The sequence below is a fragment of the Triticum dicoccoides genome, chromosome 3A (assembly GCF_002162155.2).
Source record: "Triticum dicoccoides isolate Atlit2015 ecotype Zavitan chromosome 3A, WEW_v2.0, whole genome shotgun sequence".
Lineage (NCBI taxonomy): Eukaryota > Viridiplantae > Streptophyta > Magnoliopsida > Poales > Poaceae > Triticum > Triticum dicoccoides.
In genome coordinates this window covers 732,399,822-732,414,504 of record NC_041384.1, presented here as the reverse complement: position 1 = coordinate 732,414,504, position 14,683 = coordinate 732,399,822, and the positions used below count along the sequence as shown (strand labels likewise).

At 48.3% G+C, this 14,683-nt stretch overlaps 1 protein-coding gene across 1 annotated transcript; it reads right to left on the bottom strand.

Moving 5' to 3' along the window:
* Nucleotides 1-10,224: 10,224 nt before the first annotated feature.
* Nucleotides 10,225-12,242, bottom strand: LOC119270557 (phospholipase A1-Igamma1, chloroplastic-like). The gene has a single exon (XM_037552563.1). The coding sequence runs from the start codon at nt 12,112-12,114 to the stop codon at nt 10,492-10,494; it is 1,623 nt and encodes a 540-aa protein (XP_037408460.1). The 5' UTR covers nt 12,115-12,242; the 3' UTR covers nt 10,225-10,491.
* Between the last annotated feature and the right edge of the window lie 2,441 nt (nt 12,243-14,683).

The following is a 14,683-nucleotide window of genomic DNA, read 5'->3' as shown; positions in this document are numbered from 1 at the left end:
GCATTCTTACTTATGACAGCGCCTCCGCACTCTGCGTGCCATCCCTCGATCATCTTCGGCTCCACTCCGAAAGTTTTGAGCCATAATCCGAAGTGAGGAGTAACACGGAGGAACGCTTCGCACACAACGATGAATGAGGAAATGTGGAGGATGGATTCCGGAGCTAAGTCATGAAATTCCAGCCCATAATAGAACATCAGCCCCCTCACGAAGGGATCCATCGGGAAGCCTAACCCCCGAAGGAAGTGAGACATGAACACTACGCTCTCACCAGGCTGGGGACGGGGAATAGCCTACCTTTGAGCAGGCAACCTATGCAAAATTTCGGCGGTCAAGAACTTAGCCTCTCTCAACTTTAGCACGTCATCCTCCGTGATGGAGGAGGGCATCCATCGGCTTTGAAGGTCGGAACCGGACATTGTTGAAGGTCCGAAGCGCCTAGAATCTGGAGCCTAGGGTGTTGGAACTCGAGGCGACGGGCGAACTTGTTTTGAGATTGGAGAAAAGGAGTAAGGCCTTGGTCACTTTATAAGAGGTTGAATACCAGGAGCCCTCCCCGTAACCGTTTGGGACTCGCCTTTAATCGAGAAGACGTGCTAACGGGCACGATTGGGTTACCCACGTCCGTATTGATGAGAATCCCGTAAATGAAGGGGACACGATCTCTGCTTTGATAAGACGTGCCAAGGAAACCGCCTCGCAAAACACGCTGAGGTGGAAAAGTGAAAACGATTCGAATAAAGGCTTGGCCGTAGTGTGATGTCACGCTGCGGAATACGTCAGTAGATCAGATTTGTGTTAATATTATTCTCTCTGTGGCAATACGTGGAAACTTATTTTGCAGAGCCGGACACTACTCTTGGTGTTTACAAACTTTTATGAAGAATTTGGAGGAGGAACCCGCCTTGCAATGCCGAAGACAATCTACGCGCCGGACTCGTCGTCATTGAAGCCTCGTTTAGGGGCTACTGAGGGAGTCCTGGATTAGGGGGTGTTCGGGTAGCCGGACTATACCTTCAGCCGGACTCCAGGACTATGAAGATACAAGATTGAAGACTTCGTCCCGTGTCCGGATGGGACTTTCCTTGGCGTGGAAGGCAAGCTTGGCGATGCGGATATTCAAGATCTCCTACCATTGTAACCGACTTTGTGTGACCCTAACCCTCTCCGGTGTCTATATAAACCGGAGGGTTTTAGTCCATAGGACAACTTCATCATACAACAATCATACCATAGGCTAGCTTGTAGGGTTTAGCCTCCTTGATCTCGTGGTAGATCTACTCTTGTACTACCCATATCATCAATATTAATCAAGCAGGACGTAGGGTTTTACCTCCATCAAGAGGGCCCGAACCTGGGTAAAACATTGTGTCCCTCGTCTCCTGTTACCATCCGCCTAGACGCACAGTTCGGGACCCCCTACCCGAGACCCGCTAGTTTTGACACCGACAGTGGGGCTCCGATAGATATGGTCATAATAAGAAGAGGAAGGAGGACCTTAGAATGGAGTTATCCATGCTCGAAGAGCTCGAAGAAGATGGACCACTTTCCTCGTGAGCTCTACAGTAGGAAGATGGATGCCAACTTCGAGTTGCACGAGTTACTTGTCAATGAAGAGATATTTTGGCTGCAACAATCAAATGAGCGTTGGCTCCTTAAAGGGGATTTAAACACAGATTACTATCATAAGATTGCTAAAGGCCGCAAGCGTAAAAACACCATCCATTCTCTTAAGGTGGGGGATGATGTTACCATAGAGGGCACTGATAACCTGATTGCCCATGCCACTAATTTCTACAAAGATCTATTTGGCCCAGCTCCTAGTAATTTGTTCCATCTTAACCCTGAGACATGGACTGATGATGAGAAACTTTCTGCGAAGGATAATGTGGATCTTTGTCAAGAATTTACAGAACAAGAAGTTAAGACTTCTCTGTTTGACATGGCCCCAAACAGAGCCCCCGGACCAGATAATATTCCTATTAAATTTTATCAGGTATGTTGGGATATAGTTAAGGACGATATTATGGCCCTTTTCGACCATTTCCATCAAGGTAAGCTTGATGTAAAACGTCACAATTATGGGATTATTACCCTTCTACCTAAAGTGTCTAGTGCTGAGAGAATTCAGCAATTTAGGCCAATTTATTTGCTCCGTTGCCCCTATAAGCTCATAACTAAAGTGCTCGACCGTAGGGTTGCAGTATACGCTGATAAACTAATCAGCCTCACCCAGAATGCTTTTGTGAAAGGGAGGAACATCATGGATGGTGTGCTCTCACTCCATGAGATTCTCAACTATACACATGTCAAGAAAAAAGTGGGAATTGTCCTTAAGCTGGACTTCGAAAAAGCCTATGACAAAGTAAAGTGGGATTTCCTTCTTGAATGCCATAAAATGTGTGGCTTCAATGAAACCTGGTGTGGATGGATTAAATAAATCCTATACTAGGGGACAATTAGCATCAAGTTGAATAACTGTACGGGCCCATACTTCCAAAGTGCTAAAGGGGTCCGCCAAGGCGACCCCCACTCTCCTTTTCTGCTCAACTTGGCTGTGGAATGCCTCACGAATAATAAGTTGATCATGGGTCTGGCATCTGACCTCATTCCTGAGGGGGTGCCTGTTCTGCAGTACGCAGACGATACCATAATTTGCTTGGAGGATGATATCGATAAGGCAGTTAACTTGAAGTTGCTGCTATATTTGTTCGAAATGATGTCTGGGTTAAAAGTTAACTTTCAGAAAAGTGAAATTCTCACCGTGGGGGGGGATGAAAAAACTTTGAAAAAGTATGTGGAGTTGTTTAACTGTGAGATAGGCAGCTTTCCCATTAAATACTTGGGCATGCCTGTGAGCTATACAAACCTGAAAAACTCTGATTGGGAGTTCATTGTGAGCAAGTACCTAAGGAGATTCGAGGCCTGGAGAGGTAATGCGGCCTCGATGGGTGGGAGACATACCCTGTTAGATTCTGTGGTTACACAAATCTCTCTGCATCATATGTCGATGTGGCTTATGAATAAAACTTTTATTGAAAGATTGGATAAACACAGAAGGAAATTCTTCTGGCAAGGGTGTAATAAGAAAAAGAGATACCACCTTGTGAGGTGGAGTAGAATTTGTAGATCCAAGGATAAAGGAGGTTTGGGTATCAAGCACCTGCGGAAACAAAACATTAGCCTAATGGTCAAATGGTGGTGGAAACTTGAAACACAAAAAGGACTCTGGCAGGATATTGTCCGGGCCAGATACCTTCGCAACAAAACTGTTGCGGATGTTACTGCCAGATTCTCTTACTCACCTTGCTGGAAATCACCGCTCAATGTAAAAAAATGTATATATGTTGGGCAGAAAAATAGAAACAAAAATAGGGGAGATCACTAGGCTGTGGAAAGACTCGATTAATGGGTCTCCTGCTCTTCAGGAACAGTTCCCTCAGTTGTTTGATATCTGCAATTTTCCAGATTGTACTATGAAGAAGTTGGCTGGCAACAATGCCAGCTCTTTCTTTAGACGCAGGCTTACCCCTGATCTGCTTAAGCAGTGGGAAGCGTTGCGATCTACCATCAATAACATCCCTCTTGCTAAAAGTGGAGATGGTGACAAAGTCTCCTGGGGGCTTAACCAGAACGGCAAGTTTTCTACCAAATTTGTGAACAAACTATTGGAAAAACCCCTCGCTGGGTGTAACTATAAGTGGATATGGAAAGCAAAAATTCCTCTCAAGATCAAAATCTTTTTATGGCAGTTATCTCAAGACGCGGTACTCACAAGACAAGTGATGAGGGAAAGAAAGTGGCTAGGGAATCCTCGTTGCTCTTTCTGCAGGGAGGTAGAAACCTCTAACCACCTTTTTTCACTTGCCCCGTTGCTAGGGTGGTTTGGAGATCTATTGGGGTGGTGCTGGGCACTGATCTGTGCCGTAACAACTATTGGCAATATTTTGTCTGGTGCAGTAAATTTCTTCCTGGCAAAGAAACCTTCTATACTATGGGCTTAGCTGCTACTTGTTGGGCCATCTGGCTGGCGCGTAATCGAGCTACCTTTGAGAAAAAAACAGATTAAGACTCCTTTTGAGATTGGTTTCTCCCTCTGTTCGTTTCTTTTGTACTAGACAGGTTTGCAGAAAGGAGAGGCGGCTGGAGATCTTCGCGCAGGTGCAGAGATGATCAGGAACGGCACGCTGCAGCTGATGAAACTATGTGACCCTGTCAAGCAAACGATCCAGACATGAAGACCAAGATGCGGCCTCGGCGTGGTGGAAAACTGGAGCTGGAGGCGATCCTCTCCGTCCTATCTCGTCGTCTGATACTTTTGTCTAGTCTTGCCAGTTCGGGCGGTCCGATGTGTGGTTTGCGTCTGTTTGGTCGTTCTTTGGTTGGCTGTAATAGACTTGATGTTAGTGTTACTAGGTTTTCACCCCATGACATCCGTTTCGATGGCAGGCGGATGTGGTGGGTTTCCTGGTAATGCTTGAACTCGCTCTACCCTCTTTCCGTCCTCCTGTTATCTTGAACTGGTTTGTATTTCCGTTCTTAGTAATGGAAAGGGGTAAAGCCCGGTTCAAAAAAAATTCCGATATACACTCCCTCACATGCTGGTTCGAGTTCAGGGCTTCGGATATCTCTTTTTTTGTCACTAATGTCTACGGTCCTTCGGATCACGCGCGTAAACCTGAGTTCCTCGCCTCCCTCTCTAGTCTCAAGACCATGATCTCCGGCCCATGGACTATTATCGGCGATTTCAACTTGATTCTTTGTCGGTCCGAAAAATCCAATGCGAACTTTAATCACTCCGAGGCGGCAATGTTTTCCTCTATGATTCAATCGTTGCAACTGCAAGATCTTCCTCTCCTGGATCGCCTTTACACCTGGTCCAACCAGCAAGATAACCCCATTTTGATCGCACTCTGATCAATGTGGACTGGACCATGGCTTTCCCAGACTCCTCAGTCCTCTCTTGCACTCGGACAACTTCAGACCACGTGCCCCTCTGCCTCTCGGCGTCCACCTCGATCCCGAAGCCCAAAGTGTTTCGGCTAAACAGCAACCATCTTCACCTTCCTTTGTTCAAAAATTTGGTGTTGAAAAACTGGTCCAGCGTCTCCAATGATCGCCTAGACCCTGCTGGTACTCTCTGCCTCAAAACCAAGAGGACCCGGAACATGGCTAAGCAATGGGCCTTCAACGCTAAGTCTCCGAAGATAATTGCCCAAAACTGCTCCACCACCATTAAGAGGCTAGACAAACTGGAGGAATCTAGAAGATTTTCTCCTTTGGAGCTTCAGCCGTGGGTGGCAGTTAAGCTCTCCCTTCACCGCCACAACAAAATCTTGGCCATCTATTGGAGTCAACACGCTAAAATTAGAGATTTTACTCTTGGTGACTAGAATTCCGCCTACCTGCATGTCTGCGCCTCAGTCAGATTCCGTAAAAACCAAATCAAGTCTCTGATGTTTGAGGGCTCGAGCTTCACCGCCCACAATCATAAGGAGAGAATTCTACTTAGCTTCTTCAAAAAACCTCATTGGCATAACCGCTGCCTCGTCTATCAACTTTGACCTGCAGAGCCTAGTTTCTTCTTCTGCCCTCTCCCCTTTTGATGCGGCTAGCCTCATCCGTCCCTTCACGCTTTGCAAAATTAAAACTGCTCTCTGGGGAATGAACGACAATGCCAGCCCTGGCCCGGACGGCTTTGGCCCGGCCATTTTTAAAGCCAACTGGGATTTGGTCAAGAATGACCTGGTCAATTTGCTTCACAGTTTCCACAACGGCTCCGCAGATCTTAAAAGAATCAACAAAGCTTTCATTGTTCTAATCCCAAAAAAGATTGGCGCCAACGACCTGGGGAGCTACCACCTGGTTTCTTTGCAAAACTGCTCTATCAAAATTACGTTCAAATGCCTTTCTAACCGAACTCAGCCCTTTTTGTGGCTGTGTGCAACTTAGCCATGAAGAGGCTGGGTGTCGCTCATCCTCAGGGCCGAGCCGGCAAAATCCGAGGCCCTGTGCCAAACTCTAAAATGGGCCCTACCTCACTAAAAAACTACTATATAAATATAACTACAATATAAAAATCATAATGTCTCACATAGCAAAGTAACATATCAAGAATCATACCAATTCTTGGTTGTATAGTCTTCACTTAAACAACATCATTCTTAGTGTTCTTTGAAATGATTTTTTGATCAAGCCATTGATTATTGGTGGACACTTGTGATTTTTTTATGACAAACTTATCCATATCTCCTTTCTTAGACAGAGTTAAATCCTCTATATTTTTTGTTTCTTCAAACACTCTTGGTAACCAGATTCATGTTTTCTAAATGAAGACATGATTTGAATCTTGGAATACTAAAAGCCTAATAGGTGAAAAGAATAAAATTAGCTACTGCACAAGATTTACGAGAACTAAATATCAGGCGGAAATTGGAACTCAAAATCAAGGGGAAAAGGGCTCACGGGATCGATGGATGCAAGGACGCCTAAGAAATCGCAGATGGCTCGAACTTTTTGAACTTCCCCTGCCTTACCGCCCTGTCCAGCTGACTGCCGTTTCTCATCCTGCCATTGGCCCCTCCTTAAGCACGATGAATCGATTGATTGATTTGATCTGTATCATTGGGATCCTGGGATGCTGCACGCTGGCGGCCAGACGAAGAAACCTATCCAAGCCACGAAGGAAGGGCCGCCGTGATTCGCTCGCTCCTCTCGATCGGCGCTTGGATGGTGGGGGTGAGAAGCCGAGAAGACGCTGGTCGTGATTGAGGCCTGCTTCAGGCGCCAGCGCTGTGGCGGCCTAAAGGGCAGAGGCCCATATACAAAGGACAAAGCCTACTCATGGCAAATCTGAGGCCCCTAAAACTTGGGGGCCCTGTGCGCCCGCACAGGTTGCACCCCCTAGGCTCGGGCCTGCTCATCCTGATTTGTATCCGCTTGATGCTACATTTTGAGATAATAAAAGCGTTTTTTATCAAAAAATGCCAACATGCTACATCAATACATGTGACACATACGGTGGCGTTCTCATCTCGCATGTGGGGAGTGACGCGGCCGGACATTTGCGGCCAGCTTAACCCGTGATAATTCCCACCACCACCGATCAAGCTAGGGTACATTGCCTTGCATGCACAGATTCTCCAGGCCTCAACGCACACCGTAGACAAATTATCTTGGATCTCAGCTCCGGCAGCCAAAGTCGGCAGCATCGAGTATCCGGCCCGCTGGCACTATGATGATGACCATGTACGGAGGTAAAGATAGACATGCTTTGTTTTCTATCACAGGGTACGTTCAGAGTGCACACTAGTACTAATTCGTTCTATGGGTCCTCTACTACATGCACTTGTACTTCGTGACCACCGGTCCATCCATCCATCCATCCAATATATATGCGATATGCCAGGACTTGGCTTGCCGATGGCATTATTTTTGGCAGCAACGATGGAGTAACGTGCTATGTTCAGATTGCTAGCAACGAGGAACGCGTGGCCTTGGCGATACGTGCATGCATGTAGATTCGGCATGCCGGTGACAGGTCAGGCCAGGTCCACACACGCGTCCGGTTGGTTATATCCACCTGGCAGCATCGAATCAACACCATATCGATCGAGAAAAAAGAGGGAGGACCAAGGCATCAAGTTAATAATTGGGTCTGCCTAGAGCACGTGTAGATGTTACCTAATTATTGCACATCTAAATGACCCAATCAAAATTAAATTATAAGAAAGAAAGAAAAAAGGAAAATATGTGCACGAACCTGCGCATAAAATCAATGACATATGACTTCAATGTGCAATACTTAGTGCACATTTTTAACAACCGTTAATAATTTACTTTTCTGTAGTTAATTATTTGCTCAATAGCACACTTTTCATTGCATTTTAGGCTAAGATAGAGACATGTAATTTAGGTGGGTGAGATTCATAAAATAAAAACAGGCTGCCGAAAGGTACCATAATTGCAAAATTGTGAGGTATAACTTTGGAAATATCTCAATGTTAAAACAAGAAGTAAAAATAATGAAAGTATCACGATCAAGAGCATGCTACGGCGTCTTAGGATGGGTTGTGGTTCTTCCTGGTGGTCGTCGTTGTAGTATTTTGCTAGTAGGCTGCTGGTCTGCATGCTGTTAAACTGTTATGTTTGCTGCTGTTGCAGTCCTTCAAACTCACATGTCCTGTTGCCGGCCCTTGGGGCTGTGGTTAGATGTTGTGAACTCGTTTGTTGCCTGTCGGCTTTGTTTATAAAGTTGGGCCTAGGCCTTTTATATAAAATGGTAATAATGAAATGATCTTAAACAATAATGTCCATGGAAGGTTATAGCAGTTGAGTACAATACTATGGATCAAGCCTATTAACACCGCTCATCGCACATGGAAGGGCCAGAAACATGTGGGATACATATGTCTTAAATGGAGGCTTAGATAGGTTATCGTGTGCCACAAAATGGTGGGCCAAACATAATTCCCTAGATGCAAGCTCAAAATAATATATTGAAAAACCATTCCCTTCAGAAATTCCAATCTACCTATGGTCGCTAAATAGTCATCGAATGCATGCTTTAATATATGGCTAGTTTGTGGATCTCCTCGATAGAAAGTATCTCAAGTAGTCAAAGTGGCAATGTTACCATTTTTTGCATTTTAGAATATCAGGAAATTGAGTACAATTGACCTTGGCAACCATTGTACTCCCTCTGTCCCATAATATATATATAAGACGTTTTTACACTAAAAGCTAGCTTAAAAAACGTCTATATTATAGGACAGAGGGAGTATTTTCTCCTTGAATTATTCCCCTGATTTGGAAATAGTAGATTGCCCTGTTTTGTTAACAATTCTATCAGTGGAATAATCCATATGCCTGCTATATCTTGATTTGTCATTAATTGTTGAATAGTGTTGGTCTTCTTCAACGAGGTGGATAATCAAACTATTGCAAAATAGGACAACAGACCAATCTTATGAATGCAAGTCCCCATTTTTAGGCCAGATTCGTCAATTTTATAGCTTATGTGAAGAGCACATGCCTAAATGTCAAATATTTCAATTAAGAACGTCAAACACGACGATAATATCTTGTAACCTGTGTTTTGCAAAATTAAATTAAATGTCGGTACCATTGCTCATCATAGGTGTTTCGGAGGGATGGTTAATGGAGAACAAGTTTGTTATTGTCTAGTGCATGAGCCTATACTAGCTATTTGCGTATGTGGCTAACCAAACCCTGGGTTGTCTTCATCTGTGACTAACCCCAGCACTGCAGTTTACACTTTCAGAGTAGTTAACGGCCAGTGCCTAGGGCGCACTCATGTGTATGTGTTAGAGAGTACATGTCTATTGATCTGTTGTAATAGTATTCAAGCTCGACTGAACAATGGGGCTATTTGGAAGATGCGTGGTGAGTACATGCATCCGGCTACCATAGAAAGAAAACTATATCATCTTGTTGAGTGAGAGACACAAAGTGACTACTCATGTAGGACCCCATCTTGGCAGGTCCACAAGATTTCTCTTGGTCAACTCTACTCTAGGAGTATGTCCTGGGGTGAAGCTGGAATATACAACTAGTTTATGCTTTTTATTCTGACGAGCTTATTAACCAAAACCATAACTTCATAGTGCCTTACGTCGACAATTACCTCAACTGGAATGTCTTATATTAGAAAACTATATATCCGCGCTAAACTTTGACGGAAAACCCAAAAGTGGGCACTTCTAGTCATTTAGTTGCAATTGTGAGCTCATGACGTTAAATAGACACATACGCGTTTAGGGAAATGTGACATAACATACACACTCATCAGAGGATATGGACACCGGGCACACCATAATTAAGCATCCTCGGATGTGTTGTTGCTGAGTGAGCATAATGAAAACATAATTTGATCAGGAGGAACTATAAGATGTTCACAAATACTAGATAGACAACTACTCTCTCTTTGCTAAATTACAATGCATACAAGTTTTTCTAGATTCAAACATTTGTAAACATTGACAACGCTTGTAGAAAAACTTATCAACATTTAGAACGCCATTAGATTCATCATGAAATATATTTTCATCTTGTACATATTCGTCATTGTCATCATGTTTTTCCTCTGAAAATAACTTGATCATAGTCTACAAAATTTGACTTTAGAAAAAAAAACCATATATAAACACTTCAATTTGGTAAGTAAGGAGATACAGTAGTAAAAGGACATATCACACCGCTCCGTACAAAAAAAATAAACCTCATTTTAACCACTGCCCTTTGTCTTAATTTTTATTGGCATACAATACAATAATAATTCACCATAAGATCAATTATTTGGTGATCCACGTATAATTTCCATTAAGGCTACTCCATTTTCTAAGATATAGTAGGGTAACTCGATCGTAACTAACTAGTGTATTCATCGCAACTATATATATACTTGCAATGCAATATAGTGATGATGAATGGACACGTGCATGTCCGGCCAGCCTATGATGGAACGATCAGTCAGACGTTGGCGGTGGCGGCAGCGGTGGCCTTGGCGGTGACGGCGGCGGCAAGGCCGAGCTCGGCGAGGTGGAGATCGGTGTCTTCCGGGTGTTCCTCAACATTCCTGGGGCGATGCGGCAGCATCCACCGCCCGTCCTCGGTCCTGACCATGCCCTTGTTCAACTCCTGGCGCCACCCGTCGGGCACCATGTGCTCGTCCATGAGGAAGTCGGCGGCCTTGTTGACGAGCGCGGGATCCCTGCCCCCGAGCTTGAACTCCTTGCCGCGGCCCTGGTAGCCGTCGAGAAGGTGGAGGTGCGCCTCTAGGTTGTGGTAGCACGCGAGGTCGAAGACGTCCTTGAGGAACGGCGAGAGCTTGTGGTCGAGCGCCAGCTCCACGCCGATGTGGGAGTAGACGCTGGGCAGGCCGAGCGCGCCGGCCACGCGCAGCAGCGGCATGGGGAGGACGGCCTCGGTGAAGATGCCGGGCACCTTGGGCACCGAGTCGTGCACGTTGAGGATGCGCAGCGCCTTCACGCCCAGCTCCCCCTCGAACCGCTCCCTGAACATGGGGTTCCCAACGCGCGGGCCCGAGTAGGAGAAGACACAAACCGGCGCCTTGGCACCGCCGGTGGACACGTTGGCTCGTGTCTCGGCGATGTCGTAGGCACAGAGCACGGCCAGCGCGGCGCCGAGGCTGTGGCCTGTGACGGTGACGCTCACCTCCTCGCCCTGCCCGGTGTACCGCTCCACCAGCTTCCGCACCTCGGCGAGCACCTGCTCTCGCGCCGAGTATTTGCAGTACTTGCAATCCGGGTTCTTGCTGGTGTAAAGCTCCGCGAAACCCTCCTCCACCTTGACGCTGGGGTCAGGGCACGGCAGCCCGAACTGGCCGACAGGCTTGAGGAACGCGGTTATGTCGGAGATCCACTCGAGCTTTGTGACGGTGCCTCGCCAGGCGACGGCGATGTCCCGGCGGCCGATGCGGGCCGTCTCCTCGTCGGTGGACACGGCGATGAAGCCGATGAAGGTGCCCGTCTCGCTCCACATCCTGTCGTCGCTGGGGTTGTGCTTCCGGACGCCGAAGCTGGGGAAGCGGGCGTGGGAGGTGGCGTAGAGGTAGCGGGCGACCTGGTAACCGACGCCGGCGAGGCCGACGTCCTTGAAGAAGGACTCCTGGGGGTACTTGCAGGTGCCGGCGTAGCGGGAGTATCGGTCGTAGTCGAAGGAGTCGTAGCAGGCCTGCGAGAACTCGCCGTACCGGATGAGCTCCCCGCGGAGCGTCCTGTCGATGGGGTCCAGCAGGCCGTCCCAGTCGTTGCAGCCGTGCATCTCCCGCCACCGCGACGTCAGCTCGCCGTCGGAGCGGCCGGAATCCTCGGCCAGGGTGCCACGTTCCATGTCTCCGACGAAGGAGTCCGCCTTCTTCTCCTTGGTCGGTGGCGCTTCGTCGGCTGACACCGCCGACGTGACATGAGACAGGCGGCGCGGCCGACAGCCGTGCGCTCCGCGGGTGCCGGTGGGAGATCCTTGCGGGAGGAGCAGGCGGCCGGCTGGGGGCACGCTCCGGCTGGCGGCAGCGCTGCCTGGGAGGGCGCGGGCGTTGAGCGAGAGGTTAGAGGAGCATGACATGGTGGACATTGCTGGTTAACTGCTAGCTGATCGATGGGCGTATGTCGGTGTGTGAGGTTGAGTACGTACTAGAGCTGGAGCAGCTACTCACTCACTGTTTGAGTAGCTGATGGATGGATGGTCGATGAGGTTTGAGAGGTTGGGTCGCGGCCTCGCGAGTATGTATACACGCCCGCGCAGCGTGGAACACGTTCGACAGCTCTGATATTCCAACGTCGCTACGGTTCACACGCACATGGATGGACCGCCGTGCCTAGCTGGTGACTATGGATGTAAATGGCATATAAGTGGCGTCCGCATGTCTAGTTTAGTTAGTTTTTTTTTAGAAAAGAAGGATGACCCCCGGCCTTTGCATCTGGGAGATGCATACGACCACTTTATTGATTATTCTCAGGACCTTACAAAATATTACAACAATGAGTCTGAATTCACCGTCTTGGCAACACATGCCGCTACTTCTATCCAAAATGATGAAGGGGTGCTAGCTGGGCCACTACCCAAACCACTCACCTAAGCCTAACATCAAAAGCCGGAAACCGAAACATATTCGAAAGCCCCAGCCGAGCCACATACCGGGTCTGGGGCACAATCCGGTCAGACGCACTCGTGTGTCGTCACCGCCATCTTCCACAGGTCCGTCTTCAGATCATATTGAGGCTTCTACCTTGACTGGCCACTCTGCCATCGACGTCACCATGATGCCAGACAGCAACCTCCTCCTGCGCGAGTCCATCTCCGCGCATCGGGCGGCGAGCCTCCACAGCGCCATGCCGCCGATCTTCGCCGCCATCAATGAGTGAGATGAAGTACCGCTCCACCACGGCATGTACAAGGTGAGGAAGGGCGAGGTCCCCAACGGAGACACGGCCGGAAGAGAAGCACCGCAGCCCCGAGACACTGCCCGAAGCTGCGACGCAGTAGTCAGGCGGGCCGCCACCAGGAACCAGACAAGCTCGCCATGCACACCCAGCATCCCCATGCCCAAGTCGGCGCCTTCAAGAAGGTGACGACGCTGTGGCGCCGCCGCCGCTTAGCCACCGGGGCTAGGGTTTTCACCCGGGCGCAGGGGAAGGGGGGAGGCAGGGGAGGTTTAGCCTCGGCGCCGCCACCAAGGAGGGAATGGCGTCCGGGACGCCATCGACGCCGTGACCGCCACCGGCGGCCAAGGGTTTCCCCCGGCCAAGCGCCCTGCCTCCACCATCGAACCATCCACAACATCAGCAGGCGCGTGTACGCTGGAGATCCAGGCCGGCCGGAGGTCATGCATCACGAGCAGACCAGGATCGCCTCCGATCTGACGAGGGGAGCCCGGGGCCTCCCCGCGCCATGACCTGCGCCCACCGGGACCTCGCTGCCTGCGCAGTCGAGGGGATCCGGCCTACCTCACCGACGAGCACTCCCCGCCGCCGGAGGAGCGCCGTCCGCACCAACGAGGCCGCCGCCTCAGATCCGGACCCTCACCACCGAAAGGGAGCGGTCTCGCCCCACCGCCACCATCCCGGGAGCCGGCGCCGGCTTCGCCGGCCATTCCTCCGGTGGCGGCGAGGTGGGGAGGGAGGTGGGAAGGGTGTAAGGCGCCGGAACTGGGTTCCCCCGTCGCCACCAGGGACGGCGACGCGGGGGACGCTGGTTATGTGTGTCAGGGCAATGTCCCTCAGAGCCAAATAATCTCTACGAGGAAGGATCTTTCTAGAAGGACATACCCCAGACAATGCAGGGAAAGGTGTTGTAAGATCAAAAGCAAGGATCAAAGGGATTCGAGTGTGGATAAGAAAGGAATTGCAAGAGTGTAGGCTAAAAACCATATAAAATACATCTCCTTGTTTTGGTAGGATCTTTTAGACTAGATATGATTGATCTTCAACTGCAGGAAAACCTAAGCTTCTAGCTTCAGTGGTTTAACATGTTAGTTCTGTGCTGTGTTGTCAATCATCATCATTGTTGTTTCATACTCATACTCCATCGTCATTGTATTCGCGCTCATTGGCTAGTAATTACTAATTAATTAGTCAGAGATCGACATAATTAGGAGAATCAGAACTGTCCTTTTGTCCTGATGATTAATTCCAGCAGCTTGTGATGCTAGGTGCTTCTCATGTGCCGATTCAGTGCGTGGAATGAACAACCATGCATTCTCTTTTCTAAGGAATTGGAGATGATCCGGTTATGGTTGATAGATTAATATAGTGGTGATTTGATAATTTATATTCATCACGGGTAGATTCTATCTTTTCTGGGTTGTTTAGGTCCTGGGCCGTCACTTAGAAAGTGCTCTAGATACTTCTTTTTATAAGGGACAGACGCCTGACTCAGAGCTTTTTTGAATATTTCACGCAGGAGAGCATATCTATGTAAAGAAGAAAAGGCTGAGAGTTGTGGTTGTTACAGGCCGCGGAAAGGGAAGAAAATCTATGCTGTAGATGGTGGATGCTGGGAAGGGAGTTAGTTGTAGTTGTTACCGCCCCTTGTACTTTTTGCTGAATCACTTAGCACTTGACATGAACAAATCAATTCCCTATTCGTTTTGAAAGGCAAGTGCGTCAGTCTCACCACATCTTATTCCAATGAAACCGAATCA